This window comes from Pinus tabuliformis, chromosome X, assembly GCF_031772625.1.
Source record: "Pinus tabuliformis cultivar Carrire ecotype Pingquan chromosome X, CPIR1, whole genome shotgun sequence".
Lineage (NCBI taxonomy): Eukaryota > Viridiplantae > Streptophyta > Pinopsida > Pinales > Pinaceae > Pinus > Pinus tabuliformis.
The window spans coordinates 1,116,599,493-1,116,620,412 of record NC_142308.1 but is presented as its reverse complement, the minus strand read 5'-3'; the positions used below and the strand labels follow the sequence as shown (position 1 = coordinate 1,116,620,412).

General features: G+C 37.0%; 1 protein-coding gene across 1 annotated transcript; it reads left to right on the top strand.

Moving 5' to 3' along the window:
• Window positions 1–4,032: 4,032 nt before the first annotated feature.
• Window positions 4,033–17,785, top strand: LOC149143732 (uncharacterized). The gene is made up of 5 exons (XM_089447816.1): window positions 4,033–4,179; window positions 4,270–4,470; window positions 17,028–17,114; window positions 17,208–17,300; window positions 17,473–17,785. The coding sequence occupies exons 2-5, from the start codon at window positions 4,354–4,356 to the stop codon at window positions 17,668–17,670; spliced, it is 495 nt and encodes a 164-aa protein (XP_089303942.1). The 5' UTR covers window positions 4,033–4,179; window positions 4,270–4,353; the 3' UTR covers window positions 17,671–17,785.
• The last annotated feature ends 3,135 nt before the right edge of the window (window positions 17,786–20,920 follow it).

Below are 20,920 nucleotides of genomic sequence, written 5' to 3'. Positions count from 1 at the left end.
GGGGCAGGAAAACAGGCATAAAACTGAGAAATAAGACCATGAAAAGATAGAGCTAGGGTTTAGCTCCTACCTGGTGGAAACGACACTGAAAATCGTCCACAGAATCTCCCGAAATCAGCTGGTAAAAAATCGAGGGGAAGAGGCACCTCCAAAGCTCCAACAAACCAAATGCACATGAAATGGTAAAATGAGAGGTAAAAACATCTTTTAAATTGCTTTTTACGTAGTTCAAAGTGAAATATTAGTATTTTTTACTTCATGTTATCTGTTTTTAACAAGTTTGTTGCAGCAAATGATGAAACAGTACTATCTCTGGAAAAGAGAAACTAGTCATGGTAAAATATGAATTTGACCTTATAAAACGAGCAGTTTTGGCATAGTTCATGCTCGTTAAAAAATAAACGCAAAACCGAGCAGTTTTAACGCGGAATTCATGCTCGCTAAAAAATAAACATAAGCAAGTGAGCAGGCTTCCTCCAGAGTTCAAGCTCATTCAGAAAAAATGAACTGGTAAATAACCATTTGAGACCGTAAATTCATCAGCCATAAAAGCCTTGGTCGTGTTTGTGCACCGTCACCTCCACTTTTCATTTGGCCGATCATTCACATCCACTTTATTGTTTACCTATTTTGAGGAACAGCTGCGAAGAGTGATCCCACCTAGCCATCCTTGTAATACTGCCGTGATTGGAAAATTCCAACCTGTACCTGGAATCTGCTGCTATCCCTGTTTATCACTCGTTCCTCAAAATACGAGTCTTCTTTGAGCTCTTTTCACTGACTCGTAAAATATGAAAAGTTTGCCGAGTTTTGGCCTTCCAGCTCGTTAAAAGGACCGGAAAAGCTATCCCTCCTCTAGATTTTAATCTTTTTGGACCTGAGGGATTATTGCACAAAAAGATCGAGCGCTTGTCTAGTTCGGCTCGATAAAGATATCGAACATTCATCCCTTCTGTATTGTTTTATACTTTTTCGGACTTAAGGGATTAGATGACGAAAAAGGACCCCTGGAGTCCACTTTATGTACCCTTTTCAGACTCTCTAAAAATGAAAAGGACCGAGTTGTCTTTGTCGCTGGGCTCGTTAAAAATATTAGATAGCGACAAACTCGTCTTTAGACGAGAACGAGTTTCCCTATCTCTAGGCTCATTAAAACATAGCGATGGGCTTGCCCGAAGGGCAGGTTATAGAACAAGCATATGTTATCCTCCTCAAGCTTGACAAAAATAAAGAGGTACTGGTCAGAAATGACTGGAGAAAAATTGGGAGAACCTCAAAGCTTAATGGTAGCAAGTCGCTCTTGAACATGACACTTTTGCCTCTGTAAATATCGGGTTGGGTTATTATCATTCACCGGTCCCTTCACCATGGTCTCGCCATACCATCCATACATGGGGTAATGCTACTGATCCATCACATCAGTGTCGTTATATGTTCAAGAGATGTCATTCAGAAAGTGTCAACCGGGTCCCATCCACTACCATACATCATCTTTCATCCTTCCATGACCACCACCCTGAATCATATTTCACAGATCGTTTTCACCATCATCACTAGCTCCGTTTCGTGTCACTGATGTGGGATTCATTAAGGCCCTCCTTTGACGGATCACTTCTTGTTGACATCAGCTCATTATCCAAGAAGTTGATCTAGGAACACCCCCTCAGTACTTTGAAGCTTGCATGCCTCAATGGCAAGTTTCTATCTTCCGGCGATAGGTATACATTAATGACCTTCGACCAGGAGACTTTGCATGGTGTTCGACATCAGATCCTATATTCACGCCACGTGAATTGTGCTGTAGTACCTTGAGGGTCATCATCATTATCGGTGATTCCTCTCGCGCTTGTTAACAGTTTACATTATTGACTGGTAATCAAGCGATGTCTTTCCATGTTCGACTTCAAGAAATTCTCACATGGATCGACTTGTACTAGAGTGAAGATCGGACAAGTTTGAAGACCCCGGATCTAGTTTCATCCATCCGGGCTGTGATATATATTCAGGAGATAAAAACATAGACATGTGCAGCAGATGATCATCCTACTAAAAGGATGATAATTAAAAGCAGAGAATTATCAGTCTATTATCAGACGATCGTCTGTTTATGTACAGCAAATGTATTTATAAAGCTGAGCATGGGAAATGCCCGCATCAGCTAGATCATGAAAAGAAAGTATGAAATGATAATGTATTGTATTGTATTTTGTTACAGGTCACCTCCCGACGATTGAATGAACTTCGGATCCTCCTAATAAAGCATTTCACCCGATAAACGACCTCATACTTTAGGGGGCAACTGTTATAGACATTTTTGTGCCTTACAGCATAGAGCATGAAATGTCAATAATCTAAGGGATCCAAAGTCCCTAAACATGTTGTTCCTACCCCTAGAGGAACAAGGTCAGCAAACCACAACACTTCAGATCAGTTCTCCACTGAAAAACAGTCAAAAACAGGTCAATTTTGGATCAAAGCAGCTGCTCCACTAAGCATCTGCGCTGAATGTCAAAAGCTCCATGGTGTACCTGCGCTGAATAGCAAGTGCAACAAAGGCTACCTGCGTTGGGCGTACTTTGACATGTGGAGGAATCTTTTCTCAATGTGCCAGTGCCCAGGAAGCTTCCAAAATGACACTTGGATCAAAAGATTCGCCTAATGATGAGTTAAGAGCTTCTAAAACTCCAAGTGGAAGGTAGAAACTCCAAGTGGACTCAAGGACTGAAGAACAACTGGAGTTGAAGAGGACAACAAGTCACACATCAAGCTGACTTATCTTCACTCCAAAACTCTATATAAGGATCTCATCCCATGGGATCTGGAGGCTGGAATTTGGTGCAAAGAATTGCTGTTGGTTTATAGTTGAGAGTATTGGGTGATTGCTTGAGGGAGGTGAAGAGGAGATTTCTTTCCGTCGGGAAGGTGATGCTGGATTGGACCTCTCACGGTTGTATCACCGCCTGAACCTTGCTTCCTTATATTAATAAAGCATTTGAGGTTCTTCTATTCGCATGTGTTTCAATGGTGTATTGTCTTACTTGCGTATTTGATTTATGCTAATCCTTGAATCAATTATGAATGCATGCTTCTTGTAGTCTCTTTTTCTTGTCTTGTTCGCAGGATCTCGTGTAGCTGGGCCCGTGAGAAGACTTGGAGCTGGGAGCGAGCGGCAAATAGAGGAGATTGGATCGACCATTTGCGCAAGACATCGGTAAGTGGATCTCTTCCTTTCATCTTTTGCATGTCATAAATAAGTAACTTTAGATAGCTTTGCTTCAGCTGTTGCTAAGGAACTATCACCCTTAGAGTGGGATAGGGTCATTCCGTGTTGGATACTTTTCCCCACAACTGTCTTACAACCCCATTCACACAATAATTTTAATATATTTCACCCGAAAAAAGATACATACCCTACTCCTTTCAAATTTATCATATAATTTTAAGAAATTAACACTTGTTATTAACTATTAAATAGACTTACTATATATTCTCCTTTGTTTGCACCCACCTTATATGTAAAAACATATAAATATTTTCAATACAACCAAATTAAAATCATATTTTTCCATTTAAAAATTATTAAATTGAAATTAAAAAAAATTACACCTAATAAACTTAAACAACAACCATAAAATTATATTATTATTATTATAAATATTTTATAACCTAACCAATAACCAAAAACATTATATAGTTACTTCTTTAGTGATGTGAAAATAAAAAAAATGTATTTATTGTTTTAATAACACCTAATAAACTTAAACAACAACCATAAAATTATATTATTATAAATATTTTCCAACCTAACCAAGAACCAAAAACATTATATAGCTACTTAACTAGTGATGTGAAAATAAAAAAATGCATTTACTGTTTTTCACTATGAAATTAGCATTTTTGAAAAAGGTAAAGCTTTACTTTTCTTTACAAAACCCCTCCCAACCCAAACTTCATTTACGTTCTAGAACAAGAAGGAGGATATGTTCGCTTTTCGCAGGGCGAGAGCGAAAACAAGATTGCAGAGATTTGCGAATTAGGGTTCACCAGTAGCAGACACTCGAACCCCACGATCGGTTCTTCAGTCCATTGACGGCGCCAAGGTATGTTCCATTTTTAACTTCAATGGATTTCCACCCGCACATTCAGTCTTCCACACAGAGAGGAGTACACACATTTCAGGTTTCTGGTTCAAAATCCAGTGTGTTTTTAGCAGCCACTCTTGTATGTTTAGGTTTTAATCTCTGTGCTGCAATCTGTTACTGTTTGCAGGGATGGCGCTGGCATTTGATGAGTATGGGAGGCCATTTATCATAATAAAGGAGCAGGAGCAGAAGACCCGAATCAGAGGCTTAGATGCTCAGAAGGCCAACAATGCGGCTGCCAGGTCCGTTGCGAGAATCCTCCGCACCTCACTCGGCCCCAGGGGAATGGACAAGATGCTCCAGAGCCCTGACGGCGATGTCACCATCAGTAAGCTTCTCTTCCATTTATTGAATCTCTATTTCTGGGTTGGTAAAACCCCTTAAAAATCTGAAACTAAGTAGAATTTATTTTAAAAAACTTATGATTCGTAAGTAGCAGTTACTTTAAAAAATTTATAGGTTTTCCGAAAGGAGTGAAATAAGCAAATACTCTGCAATCTGCTTACTCTTCCTCACAAACTGTGAGGCCCGCCGAGCTAGATGCTCTACATACGACGCTGACTGCCTACAAAAGCTCCCGAATGGGTGAATGCGTTGATATGTCACTAACATTGAGAGGTAGACACTTTCCAGGGATCTACTTGGCGTAGAGGTACTTTTGGCGGGCTTTTCACTAACCAAGAAACTTCGTTTACAAATTATTTTGCTCAAAATAACACCAATTGCTCGACAGCAGAAGGTTCATAAAGAAATGGAAATAATAATTTTAAGAAGAATTTAAGAATAAAGAAATAAATTATATAAATGTCCACAAATGATGAAAGGACATTAGGTTAATGGGACTAAAACTATATATTGATGCTGGAGTGCTTAAAGGTATTCGCTGAAAAGGAGAGACTACAAATAAGATTTCAGATTTAACAGAATGACGAATGATAAAATAACAAAGGGGTGATTATATCAATTGTTTGTAGCCAATGTTGTTGAGCATTTGGCTGGTTCTGGTTACGTGTTAGTAGGTAACCAGTTTAAATCCCCCAGATTTAGGTGCACTAGTCCATGTCAACAGTTTTACGAAGAATGCCATTCACAAATATGGAGAAGCATCTCTTGGATTTCCTTATCAGATTTTCAAGGGTTATAATAACAGATAAACCTGATACAATGAAGACGAGCATCTGGCTGGTTCTGGTTACGTGTTAGTAGGTAACCAGTTTAAATCCCCCAGATTTAGGTGCACTAGTCTATGTCAACATTTTTACGAAGAATGCCATTCACAAATATGGAGAAGCATCTCTTGGATTTCCTTATCAGATTTTCAAGGGTTATAATAACAGATAAACCTGATACAATGAAGATGAGACTAATAGCAGAAGCCTAGAAAATAAATAAGTTCTAATTTATCTAAGCGTCAAAGGAGAGGTATGCAGGGCCATAAACCAGGCTGGATTCTATCCTGGCAAACTTTATTGAAGCTCATCGGATTGCAAAGTTTGACGGGTTACGTGTGGAAGGGAGAACCCTGGTGATGGGTGTCTGTATAGTGTCTACAAGATATAAGCTGAGAATTATAGCTTTTGTAAGATAGCATACCTAGATGGCCTTGTGGATTATCTGGATGATCTCAACTGTGCTTGGTAAGGGTGCTTCTGAATCACTGATCGTCTATTATTTTTTCTCATGACTGGTGCATCTACCGGGTCATCGATGCTTCATCTAGCTGAAAAAATGATGCAATCAATCTAGTGGATCTGGGTCTGGAGGACTCATGCATGTCCAGCTCTTAGAGTATTTGGTTCGCTTTACTTTGTTCTTGAATAATGAACTCTGCTTTCACTGTTGTGGGGAGATTCCGGTCTTAATGGATTTTTTGTTGTCATTTCAAAATTTGTAGTGGAGATAGTGGATAAAAGCCATGCACTGCAACAATGCTCCCAGCCAGATAATTTCATTAAATTTTGGAATCTAATAAGAAAAATCGAAATCGAGTAATAGTTTGTGTGGGAAGCAAAGAAAGTGAGAAAAAAAATCTCTTAGCTTTGAGCTTCATTTATGTGTACTTTGTATAACGGCTACTTGGTTAACTTAGTAGGTCAGTCTTTATTATCTAAAATATGCATATTGAAGATTGGATATCACGGCAGTTTCTCCCTCTCATCGCCATTGTCAACATGGTCGTCAGTGAGCATCTCTACATGAACAGAGGATCTATTTGTCCTTGTAATGTTAACAAATTTATAGTTAATTATATAATAAATATTTTGATGTACATGTACATGAGGACTGATTGGCGCCGTGAGCAAATCCAGGCAAGGGTAGGGGGTTCAAGAATTTTAAGGAAGGTTGCCTCTTGTTCATAATTGTTGTGACAATTTTTCTGATTACTGGAGGTTCAAGAATTTCAAGGAAGGTTGCCTCTTGTTCATAATTGTTGTGACAATTTATCTGATTACCTTGACCTCCCTGATTTCAGCATACGTGTAACTAGGAATGGCTATAAACCATAGTAGCAAAATTTGAATCCGAATATGTATTCAAATACAACTCAGTATGGAAAATACCTAATAAAGAAATGCAGCATGGTTCCAATATGGAAATCTATATTTCTCACTATGAAAATAAGCGTTTTGTTCCATATTTTAGAAGAATTTCATCCTCAGAACACACTAAAACCAGAAAAAGCAATTTATTCTTTGAAAATTTTGCAATGTAGTTTATTTTTAAGTGTTTTCTTACTGTTATTTCTATTTTTTTGAGGTTTTTGCTCTGTTTTTTTGGGGCTTATATGTTGATGGGTATCAAAGGCATTATAAGGTAAGTGAACTGTTCTGTATCTGCATTGCAGTGAAAACATACTGAATTTTGTACTGTTGCCGAATTTCCATATAATAAAGAGCAGTATGACCAAATGTTGCTACTATGCTATAAACTAGATTTCCAGCATTGCAATCCCCTTGTGTATTCAGCTATGGGTCCTGTGGGTCATCTCGACTCCCTCCATGATAGTCCTTAGAACATATTCAGGTTTGTATTTGTTCAATAGAAATGTAGGGAAACAAATATTCCTTTCAAAGGTGTAAGACTCTGTCACCAAGCAATATCTAATGTGCCTAAACATGGTTCTATCAACCCTATGGTTGTCTTGTGGTATTTTTTCTTGCTTCTCTGTTCTACACTACTTGGACACTCCATAACATTTTTCTACATTTTAATCATGCTAATTATAGAATGATTGTTAATTTTAGATAACAATGGTATGTTCTTATGCTTTAGAGAAATTTACGTCAATTTTCCTTATTAGCCCAATATAAATTTCCAGATTAGCAATCACATAAATATTGAGAGTATTTGCAGATAGAACATAAACAATAAGAATAAGACAAGTCAAGACAAGAGGGCACAATATTTGGCGGATGCTAGAGAAAAACCCCAATGTGGGGAGAACCCTTTGATCAAATCTTCTTATTATTCTTCAAAAGTTCAGCACACAGAGAGAGAGAGAGAGAGAGAGAGAGAGAGAGAGAGAGAGAGAGAGAGAGAGAGAGAGAGAGTACATCATACAAAATTACTTGCCCAATCACTGTCAAAACAGTCCAGCCAAACAACAGCTAACAAGATGTTGTAACCAGAAAGTTAATGCTAGTCAAACCAACAAAAATCTCCTCCAAATGAGCTCAGCCAAACCCAGTCAATTCGGCCTCATAATAAGATCTTCATCTTCCAAATTTAGTTGAGATTTAATTTCTACACAGCTCAGCTTCGTAGCTTCATTGAACAGCAATAGCAGAGCTGCTTGGTATGTTGTTACTTCCAAATCTATTACCGATGTCTCTTGGCTCTACACAGTTCATATGGCTCACGATGTATAAGACTTTGTTCCTCTGCATTATGTATAACATTAACACATAGGTCGACTGACACGTTCCTCTACAACAAAGTTAGTTTGACTGAATGGCATCAATCTGCATTGGTGCTCTGCGACATATTTTGGCATTGATGCATAGTTAATATGGAATCGATGCTCCAGATATATGTAATCTAACCAATAGCGTCAAAATGGCATCATCTTATATGACCATGGAAATAACTCCTAATGAAGACTGTAATCTTACAGAGACCAGCATAAATAAACATGTTGAGTTTAAGATACATAAGGCACCGTTGAGTATTTTTTAAGTGACATGACACCATTGTTGAGAATTCGATGTTTATATGTAATCTAACAAATATCATCAAATGGCATCATCTTATATGACCATGGAAAGAACCCCTAATGAAGACTGTAATCTTACAGAGACCAGCATAAATAAACTTGTTGAATTTAAGATCCACAAGGCACTGTTGAGTTTTTTTTTTAAGTTACAAGACACCATTGTTGACAATTCACTGTTTAGATTCAAGTCCAGGGCATATAGTTGGCATAGTAAGAAAAGATATGTTGCTCCCTCAGAACTCACTGATACTTCTCACTGGCACTAGCTAGTAAGGTGACTATCAAGAAGTGAAAGGAACAAATCTCTATGATACCAAAGATCATCTGACTTCACTTCTAAGGAATGTTAGACTTTTGTTGTGTCTTCAATCTCCATAATAAGTCCAGGAGTATCCACCGATCTTCATTCTCTGAAGCATTGATCTATCTCATTGGTATAATTTCCTTTGCCTATCTTCAATATCATAATCAAGGAAGAGCATATGCATGGGCAGATTGTTCTGGCAGTCAGTGATATTGTTGACATCCACTGTCAATACTATTAGCATTTCAAAATCAAAACTATCTTCTACACTTGGGGTTTCAGACGAAGCAGGGTTTCAAATCATAACCAGTCTCAAAAACCATTAGAGTTGGGGGCTCTTTGACTAGGTTCTGAAAGTGCATGCTATTTGTAAGATTGGTGTAATGAAAGGAAGGGTAAAGAGGGTATAGCCAAAGTAATTGATAGGTTTCTGGTGGACACCAAAATTAGGCTATACCAACCTTCAGTGACAATGGAATTCACAAACACCAAACCCAAATTTTATATTTTTTAGGCACTAGCTGGAGTAGTGGATAAAACCACCACTCCTTTAGATCCAAATAATTTTAACTTCTATATCGATCCATCGCCACATTATGTTATTTCCTTGTAGACGAAGGGATGGAACTCCCTGTCTGAAACATAAAACAAAATTTAAGGAACATTAGCATGAGTTGAGCAGTGTTCTCTCCTCTGATGAGTTGTGGCACAAAAACCGTGCATTATCTAAGTCCCTCCTCTTTAAGGTAGAACTGGGTGACTGATTAGCTGACCATGAAGTCAAAACAGAGTATTTCTATGTTAGTCAGTCGAACTCACATGGAAAATCCAATCTGTGATATGTTTTATTTCTCTAAAATAAAACAAAATTAACCATATGTTGCATTACAGATTTGTTTTCGACTTGCATCTCAATCAGCGATATTAGGCTATATATCTCAATAAATTATTGTTTTCATTGTCACGTTCCAGGTACTCCTTTGAGATCAAGTCCTGAATTCTGGATTTTATTGCTTTAAGTTCGGGCTTGAATGTGCTTTGGAATTATTCAACACACTCACTCAATAGTTGTTGCTGAGGTAAGATTTTTCTAGCCTTCATGATGAGAACTATTGTTGAATCTATTCAGAAATGTCTGTCTTCTTTTACATTTTCAATCACTCTATTCCTCTCATTTGCATTCATATCTGTAAGTGGAATCTTAATATTTTTCAACTTGTGCGAAAAGGGAGGATTGAATTCAAAATTATCACTTGTAGATATTGTTGCAGTGCTAGGTTCCTTTAGAAGAATCTCGATCTTGCCACATGAAACTAAATACAGAAGTTGAATAAGAACTTCATCTTCCAAATTTAGTTGAGATTTAATTTCTACACAACTCATCTTCATAGCTTCATTGAACAGCAGTAGCAGAGCTGCTTGGTATGTTGTTACTGCCAATTCTATTACCGATGGCTCTTGGCTCTACACAGTTCATATGGCTCACGATGTATAAGACTTTGTTCCTCTGCATTATGTATAACATTAACACATAGGTCGACTGGCACATTCTTATACAACAAAGTCAGTTTGAATGAATGGCATCAATCTACATTGCTTCTCTGCGACATATTTTGGCACTGATGCATAGTTAATATGGAATCGATACTCCATATATATGTAATCTAACCAATAACATCAAATGGTGTCATCCTATATGACCATGGAAATAACTCCTAATGAAGACTGTAATCTTACAGAGACCATCATAAATAAACATGTTGAATTTAAGATCCATAAGGCACCGTTGAGTATTTTTTAAGTGATAAGACACCATTGTTGAGAATTCGATGTTTATATGTAATCTAACCAATAGCATCAAATGGCATCATCTTATATGACCATGGAAAGAACTCCTAATGAAGACTGTAATCTTACAGAGATAAGCATAAATAAACTTGTTGAATTTAAGATACACAAGGCACTGTTGAGTTTTTTTTTTAAGTGACAAGACACCATTGTTGACAATTCGCTGTTTAGATTCAAGTCTAGGGCATATAGTTGGAATAGTAAGAAAATATATGTTGCTCCCTCAGAACTCACTGATACTTTTCACTGGCACTAGCTAGTAAGGTGCCTATGAATAAGTGAAAGGAACAAATATCGATGATACCAAAGATCATCTGACTTCACTTCTAAGGAATGTCAGACTTTTACTGTGTCTTCAATCTCCATAACAAGTCCAGGAGTATCCACCGATCTTCATTCTCTGAAGCATTGATCTATCTCATTGGTATTGCCTCCTTTTCCTATCTTCAATATCATAATCAAGGAAGAGTGTATGCATGGGCAGATTGTTCTGGCAGTCAGTGATATTGTTGACATCCACTGTCTGTACTATTAGCATTTCAAAATCAAAACTATCTTCTACACTTGGGGTTTCAGTCGAAGCAGGGTTTCAAATCATAACCCTGCAAAAAGTTTTGAATAATAGTAAGAAGATCTTCATCAAGTTTGAGATTTATCTAGCAGCGGGGCTGCTCCATTTCAGTAGTATGAATGACTTGTTTCAAGTATGGTAGTAAGGATGCCCAGGAAGAACAATCTGTACATAATGGAGCTGAAGAGACACAAGAATTCAAAGTTGGAGAAAATATACAACTTGTGAAAGTAGACACAGTGGCTAGCAACCAGGAACCTTCTAACATGGGTGCTCCCTTGAAGATGCCTATGCTTACAGAAGGCCTTGATATGTCTTCTTGCTTGAATTATTTGTTTGGTACTGGACTTTAGTGATCCTTTAGATAAGCCAAATCTTATGGAGAGTGATGATGCATTATTTTGTTCAGGTATTGATGATTCTCTTCCAGAAAATATCTCAGAGATTTAATTTAATTTCTACACAGCTCATCTTCGTAGCTTCATTGAACAGCAGTAGTAGAGCTTCTTGGTATGTTGTTACTGCCAATTCTATTACCGATGGCTCTTGGCTCTACACAGTTTATATGGCTCACGATGTATAAGACTTTGTTCCTCTGCAATATGTATAACATTAACACACAGGTTGACTGACACGTTCCTCTACAACAAAGTCGGTTTGAATGAATGGCATCAACCTACATTGCTTCTCTGCGACATATTTTGGCATTGATGCGAGGAGAGATCCATTATAGAGCTACTTAGAGGGCTAGAGGTGGATTATTGTATAACACATATGCTAGGGAGTCACACCACAATCCAAGCTTTCTCTTTTAGTAGGCTTTAGTGTGTTACTGCTGTGGCATGCATTATGGCGATACCATCCCTACAGGAGCTATGGTCATTATTAGAAAGATTTCTGGTGAGCTTAGTATGCATTGATACAGTGGTTTTAGGAGATGGTTTATAAGGAGTGAAATGCAGATGTTGAGTGTAGAAACATACAGATCACATATGGAAATTTCATTATGGCTTTCTAGTGGGAGTGATTAGCTTGTTGGAGACCAGAACTTCAGATGCTACCGAATACAAAAAACACTCTGATTTTCTTTTTTGCCTGCCTTTCTCGAAACCTCGTTCTGGATAATCCACTCATCGGAGGTATGAAAGTGAAGGACTTGAAATACCAACCTTCATCTCCCAGATGCTGGGAACTTGGGAGAGAATGCTGGATGGTTTCAAGATCTCACTTCTGTGGAATATGGTTTCAATATTTTCATGCTGATCCTGAGACCCCGGGTGAGCAATCTGTCATTAGCAGATCCCAGTATTTAAGCAGTTAGTCATGTTTGGACACTAGGAGATCCCTCTTTAGCTCCTTTTACTGCTTTCATGAACCCCACCCATCTTAGTGACTGGTTCCTTAGCTCCTTTCGGTCGCAAGAGAGAGGATACATTACGTAACGAGTCTTTATGTGCAAGATTGGTCAAGCGAGATTCTTATTCCCGGTCAAAAGATCTGAATTCTGGGATGAATGGGGAACTGGTATTAACGTCCTCCTTTTATATCTAATTTGGCCAGTAGGTGGAGCACCGATGTGCTGGCTGATTGCTCCTGGAGCGGTAGGGCCCCTCACTTTCTTTTGTTCGGCTTTCCCAGGTGATTGGAAGATCTAGCCATAGCTATAGGAATAAGCTGGGGGCGCTCTTGCCAGCCATTGTGGATTCGGTAATTACTTGCCGTTGTGAAAAGGTTGGAAGAGCTCAAATAAGAATAGGGGTCACCTAATAATAGTAAGTAGGGCGACGCACTAATCTGAACCTATGGATGGAATCAACCCAATCTATCTATCCTGTTGGCCCCGATTGTAATCCTGTAGGAAAAAACTGGCTTAGTCAATCAATGCTTGAGCAGAAACATCCCTCATCTCGCCGCCCATCCGATATAGTTGGGCATCCGATCTAGGTCAGACCTCATCAAGGTGTCGAGCATCCATAAGGTAATCCGATCAAGAAGCGAGAACGAGCGCATGAATGAACCCTTTGTAAGTCAGGGGCCTGCCTGTCACTTCAAACATAAAATTGAGATTGATGTGCCTGGATGGATGATTTGGACTAGCTAGATGCCGGCCCACCTCCCCGCTGGCACTACTCCCGATATAGGGATTCGATCCAGCCAAAGCAGGTGCAGGGAAGAATCCAACCGGGCGATTAGTCTTTGTGTTATGAGCTTTCTTGGTGGAAACATGTACACTAGTCTATGTGCCTCACTGATTAGTAATGTTATACCATCCTGTAATAAAGAGACTATAGATATGAAACCTACTCACTATCCATGGTACTTGTTGGCTCTCTCCCTCTTTCACACTGATCTAGCCTCTAAGATCTTTATAGAAATTTCTAAGATCTTTATAGATCTTTATATGAAACCGATTCTCAGACAGAGAAGAATGGATATCATGAAGAAAACCTAAATTTTATGGCTATAGAGGATGAAATTCCCAGAGGCTAGGCCAACAAGCCCTTCTGGGCTCATGGGGTTGACTTATTGGGATATTCTTTGGGGTCCAGGAGGCATGCCAATTTGCCATTTGAAGATCCTAATTCTCCTCGCCATTCGCAAATCGTTCGTCTGTGCTTATGCTCAGAGAGGACATCTCAGCTTGAGAATGTAAGTTGATAATCTGTACTGATAGATTTATAGATAGTTTTGTAGCATTGCTGCAAGTCAATATCCAATACTGTGTACTGTTTGATTTAGTAGTGTCAGAGAAGTCATATGGGGAGGATAGGAATTATGTTATGCGGATATGAAGTCCATAAGGTTTATTTCCTAGTATCTAGGTCAATGAAGAGGATAGGAATTGTTCTGTAACTGTGGATAGGAAGTCCATAAGGTCTATAGCCTAGTGATAGCTATGCCATAAAGTCTATTATCTTCCATGTTAATAGAGTTTATTGTCCACAAAGAGTTTATAGTCCATGAGGTCTTACATTTGTGCGTTGTTAATGCCAGTAAATGCACACTAGGTTTTGTTCTCTACGTTATATCATTATAAATTAATGAACTATAAGTTCTATGATTTCATGAGTATCAATTTTGATGTTGATGGATTGCCATCACAGGTTTGCAAGACAGAAAGAACAACAATGTGTGGAGCTTTAACAGCAGCTGGGCTTAAAGCCACTTCCGTTCTCAAGGAGCTTGGCAATCGCTGGGAGCATTACTCTGTCATAACTCTGGTTGACTGTAGAAGCCTCGTTGGCAGAAGCCTATCTGATCATAGTGTTCGTAAGGTTTTGCCAATTCCATATTTGCACATTGCTTTATTTTATTTTGAATTACCACTGCTGCTTCAAAGTTTTGTCTAGTTTTCACAGTATGTTTTTGTATTTATTTACAGTTATCAGTTTCTGTAGGTTTAATTTATTTATGGCATGATTTCTTGCAATCTATGAACTGGGTTTTTCTAGTGTGAGCAGTCATGTTGTTCATGGTATATATGTTGTATAGATACACTTGTATTCAGTAAGAAAGCAATTGTGTGTGGTTCTATCAGCTACAAACAGTATTAGTATATCTCAATTTGTATACCCTTTATTTTTTTATTAATTTTCTTCTGATCAGTTGTGTGAATATTTGTATTGCTTCCCTTGACCCTTATTTTGGTTTCTTGTGGGCACGAAGGTTTCTACCATTCTGCTATTATGAATACCCATCATATCAATGAAACAGGGGACTTTTGGGAGCTGGCCAGACAATGCTCAAATGCACTTGATACATCTATGAGGAATCGAAAACATTTCACAGACATGAGTGATGTCAACTTCCTTATGTGCCAAGCAATTCAACATCCTTATTTAACTCCATCATCTTCACTTTGCACTTCACTTATTGTTGTATTTGAAGGTCCCATGGTGGACGAAATGGATGAATTGAAAAGGTCAATAGGTTTAGAGGATTATATGGGATGCTCTTCTGTTCATGGAGTAGGACCTTCTCTTGCAGTTTTTGATACAGTCAGAAATGGAGCTTTGGATTGTGCATGTGTATATCCCGCATCTTTGCATTCCAGAAAACAAATGCAAACTTTTTAAACTTTATGAAGAGTATCCTCATTGGTGCTGCTAAGCTCTAAGAGAAAGTCTCAGGTGCAGACCTTGACAGAAACCTGACTGTGCAAATGGGATAGAGGATATCATCTAGGAAAATCTTATGTAGCCATTGTTTTCGTTCATGCAAAGCAGTGTTTTTTTGTAGCACAGACTTTTATCATTAAATACTACCATATGATAAACAACGATCTTATCTATCAATTTTCAAGTATTGTTTATATTTTTCCCTCATATCTTTTCAGAGTGAGAATCCCAATTTCAATTTAATCAAAATAAAAATACACAAGTGTGGCCAAGCTCGGAATCCTATTGAGACAATAAGATGCAAGAGAATACACTGAGTCCTTATGTCCTTGGAGCACCTACTACATGAGAAAAAAAAAAAATCACCTAGTTAATTCAAGGAAAATGATATAGCCTAAATCCAAAGAAATGCAGAGGTTCCATCTTTCCATAGGTGCATAATAATATTGTATGCATAAGAGATAACATATACATAACACAAATTTTCTCCGCTTTCTTTTATCTGTTGTCACCCAGATGGCCCTGGTTATTTTTGTAGTCAAAAGTGGTCAAATCTTGTAGTCAATGGCTACATAATTATTTGATGTTGTTGTATGACATAAGGTTGTTTGCCTGTGCTGTAGTTGATCTATAAACTGAAGTATAACTAGAGGTGTTCTAGTTTTCAGCGGATATTTTATAGTATCTGAGAATTCATATGTATAGCACAAAGAAGTTCAATGCAATTCTTCACTATTAAGAAATATGCTAATAGATAGTAACCTTGTTTTCCTATTAGTGAACAAACATTGACATTCAATCGGTATACATATTACAGGATTTCAAAACAAAAGGCTCAGAGTCTTTATAGAAATTTCACATATGGAAATTTCAATATGGCTTTCTAGTGGGAGTGATTATCTTGTTGGAGACCAGAACTTCAGATGCTACCGAATACAAAAAACACTCTGATTTTCTTTTTTGCCTGCCTTTCTCGAAACCTCGTTCTGGATAATCCACTCATCGGAGGTATGAAAGTGAAGGACTTGAAATACCAACCTTCATCTCCCAGATGCTGGGAACTTGGGAGAGAATGCTGGATGGTTTCAAGATCTCACTTCTGTGGAATATGGTTTCAATATTTTCATGCTGATCCTGAGACCCCGGGTGAGCAATCTGTCATTAGCAGATCCCAGTATTTAAGCAGTTAGTCCTGTTTGGACACTAGGAGATCCCTCTTTAGCTCCTTTTACTGCTTTCATGAACCCCACCCATCTACTCCTGAACCTGGACCACCTGTAACTCATGCTACTGATCTTTAGTCAAATCCATGAAGGGAGCATGCCAGGAAAGCATTTTTATTGTTGATGGCATAACTGCTGCAGGTCCAATTAGAGAAAAATTGTTTGATATGGACAGCAACAGAAAACATGAGGGATTCATTGACCCTGCCAAAATTGAGGGAAACAATGGCCAGGAAGCTGGAGAGAACCAAAATTTCGAAGTTGGAGAAAATATACAGATTGTGGTGAGCAAGTAGGAACCTTCCCAACTGGATACTCCGTTGAGGATCCATGAGGTTACGCCGGGATATAATATATCAACCTGTTTAAGCACCTTATTTGGCCTGGACTCTAGTATTCGATCCAAAAATTCAGAACTTAGAAAAAGTTACAATATATCCCCTTGTTTAAGTATGAATGAATCTCTTCTAGAAGACACAAAGAAAAGTCGGCAATGAGAGCATTCATTATTGAATTTTTCATTAAACATTATTTAGAATGTATTAATACTTATAAGTATCTTAAACATGTATTTGTGTGAAAATAAATTGAATTGGTTTATGTTTAAGGACAAGGCATCCAAGGCGAGGTTAACCAAGACAAAAGTCACTCATCGTAGTGGCCAGAAAGGTTTAAAAGCACTGATAACAACCTTTGTAAGTATATTAAACATGTGATATTTTTTTAATAAATTTTGTACTAGAAGAAATTCATTGTTATCTAATTTCTCCTTATTTACTGATTGATAGGAACTAAAATATGAAAGACCTCCAAATCATTTGGAAAAGGAGGTGCTGCAGGAAAAGAGATGGGTTGAATTTGTTGTTTGGATGGACTCCATGGTATGTAATCTTAGTTGGATTTCCAATATACTTTTAAACCATATTTTCATTTTATTTTTTAGTACTATTAGATATTATATCTTACTTCATTTTATGGTTAACATTGTATAACAAAAACATGCGTTGTGTTATGTAATTAATACTAACATGTAATATTGATTTTTTTTGTCAGAATGCTATAGGTAATGATTGCCAAGACGATGATCCAAATTATGTTCAACATATATCAGGAGATGATGAGGATGAGGATGAGGATGATGGTGGTGAAGGAGGAGATGATGATGATAGTTGTGGTGTTGGTGATGATGTGGATCAGAGTAATGAGGATGGTCAAGATGATCATGAGGATGATCTTGGTGGTGGTAGCTAGGCATGCACATGCATTGTTTTTTATGAAGAAATTATTGTGTAGAATGACATTGTTATGTTTAGATGGGTGTTGTGAATTTACCCTATATCAATGAGACATTTTGATTTTGTAATCATACGATGAGTTTGATTTATGTATGTTGTTAATTTATCGTAGAATAACGATATTCATGAAATATTTTGATTTGTTAATCATATTTGAATTTTACTTGTTTTGATTAAAAATAATACTGATTTTATTAGTATTATGTTGCTATTTTATACATGTTTTGAAAGTTGTTAATGACACATTGTTATTTTTTTGGATGGATGTTGTCAATTTCTCTTAAATTTCTTTACAAATGATTTTGAATTGTGATATCTGCTTTAATGATATTTAGAAAATATCATATATTTCACTATGAATCTATAAAGGGGGTCATATATGTAAAGAAAAATATACTCTATATAAGAAGTCAAATGCGGATGTAACCATGGATGCAAAATTGAAAGTAAAATTGGATGTTAAACTAGGAATTAATACAAAATGCAGACAATTGACATACAAAGTGTTTTAAATTAGAAGTGAAAAATTGTGCAATATTTGACACAAATAAGGGAACAAAACATGGCATACAAAAGGATATCAAATTGGGCAAAAACAAGGACACATAAATGGGCACCAAATTAGATGCAAAAAAAGAGAACAACTAGATGTAAAATAAGATGCAAAGTTGAACGTTAAAAAGAAGCAAAAATCGTTACAAATTAATATGCCAAATGATGATGCAAATAATGGTGTAAATTTGGGATGCAAACTTGGGTGCAAAAAAGGAAAAAAAAAAGATGTAAGATAAGACATAAAACAAGATGCAAAATGGGGCTGAAAAAAGGTGAAACCAAGGATGCCATATTGGATGTAAAAAATGATTCCTAATCACATGCAAATTTAGGCTCGAACTCAGACACAAAATTATATGCAAATGTGGACACAAAATGAGGCAAAAAAAGATGCAAATTTGGATGGTGAAAACGATGTAAAACTAGACACCAAAAAAATGCAAAATTGGATGAAAAAGTCGGTGTAAATAATGGTGCAACATTGGACACAAGTAGACAAAAAAAAATGGTGCAAAAAGGGGCATAAAATAGCTTAAAATTGGATGCAAAACTTGGTGCAAAAACAAATACAAAAGTAGACGTAAAAAATGGCTCTAAATTGAATGTACCATTAGACACAAAATAAGATGCAAAGGTGGACACAACACATGACTCAACATAAGATGCAAATATAAATGCAAATTTGGATGCTCAAAATGATGTAACATTAGATGCAAGAGATGGTGTTAAAAATGATGCAAAATTGGATGAAACAAATGACGCAAAATATGGTGCAAAATGAGATGGGAAAAATGGAGACAAATCAAACATAAATGTGGATGTAAAAAATGGTCCAAAAAAAGATGCAAAAATGGGCACAAAAATGGATGCAAAATTTGGTGCTAAATCAAATTCAACACATGGTGCAAAGATAGGCACCAAAGCTGGTGCAAAAATAGAAGCAAAAACTAGTGTAAGACTAGATACAAAACCTGGCGTAAGACTAGATGCAAAAACTGACACAAAATGGATGCATAAAAAGACGTTAAATTGGATTCAAAATACAGTGTAAACTTGATGCAAATGTTGGTGCAAAAATGGAAGCAAAGAATGACACAAAATAGGAAGCAAAAGAGAATGAAAAATAGATGCAAAAAATGACAAAAAACTAGAAGCAAAACCTGTCATAAAATAAGATGCAAATCTTGGTTAAAAATTTGACGCAAAAAATGATGCATAGTTTGGTGTAAAAAATGATGCAAAATCTAGCGTGAAAAAGGATGCAAAATCAGGTGCAAAAAAGGACGCTTTAAAAATTGTACAATAGAGCCAGATTTAGCGCCAGGTTGCTCATCACAATTACAAAAAAAATGCACTAAAATCTGGCGCTAAATCTGGCGCAAATCGCTAGTTTTGTTGTAGTGACTCAAATGTTTAACCAATGCCATCAGTTGCATGATTCCCGAAATCCATGATGCCACATATTCAGCCCAACTGCATTCTCATCTAATTCGCCCTCCAGAATTGCAACCGATGCTTGCTATCTGCCAGCTCAAGCCGAAGGGAGATCATCCAAAACAATGAATCATGCTGTCGACTGTGAACAAGCCGATTTTGAGGAGATATTCATAATGTAGTTGTACCAATTAATAGCATTTTTATTTTGTAATTAAGTTAGCCTAATTAGTATTTATAGGCTCTTTCATGCATTTAGAAAGGGTCCTCAGTTTTTGTATAAACTCAAATCTGTAAGTCACACTATTGTGCTTCTGGTATATTTTATGAAGACTGGGCCAGTATTCTGAATTTTAACGAAGAAAGCTTTGATGAGATGTGCACTATTGCCTTTTGTGGAAGTGTTTCTAAGTTAGAAGAATGAATTTGAATGCGATTGATATTGGGAGTGATCCAAATAACATATAGTACTATTATCTATGCTCTTGTTTCATTCTTTTATGTGAATCGGCATTTATTTAATCTTGCTATCATTGGATATATATATATATATATATGTTTTAACAGCAGTCCTTATGCTTATCACTATTGAATGTTTAAGGAATGTTATTCTTTCAATCATATCTATGTCAATGATATATGAGGAATAGTGTAATAATGTTTTAATGATTACTTTGTTAAACTACTTGAACAAAGTAATTATCATATGAATAAATATCTTTGTTTACCAATAGAGTCATCTATATGCCTGTTTGTGGATAAAAACCATCAAAAGTTACACTAAAGTAGAAATTTCTCGGGATAGCTTAGTTGTTTATAATTTTACTTTTTAAGTTAAATCATTCATCCATTATCATTAGATATTAGAAAATCAACCACTTATCCATCCTATCTACCAATCATTAGGAAACTGGTCCCATTATTTCTAGTCGGAGCCACCACACCAAATGGAAAAGGAGTTGCCTCTAAGGTCCGAACCGGGTGGTTTTCCTCGATGTTTTTGCAGTGATTTTTGAGGCATCAATAGGCAGATAACAACAGAATCATTCAGGAATAGGAGAAACAAGCAAAGGTAAATGCAGTAATACTTTAGAGTTTGTCAGACTTGCAGCAACAGGGACCACATCGGATTAGCTATGAGCAGGAAGAGATAACAAATGGAGCATATGGTAGTAGATTGCATTGTATTCATAGGTCAGATAGAGATGACATAGTCA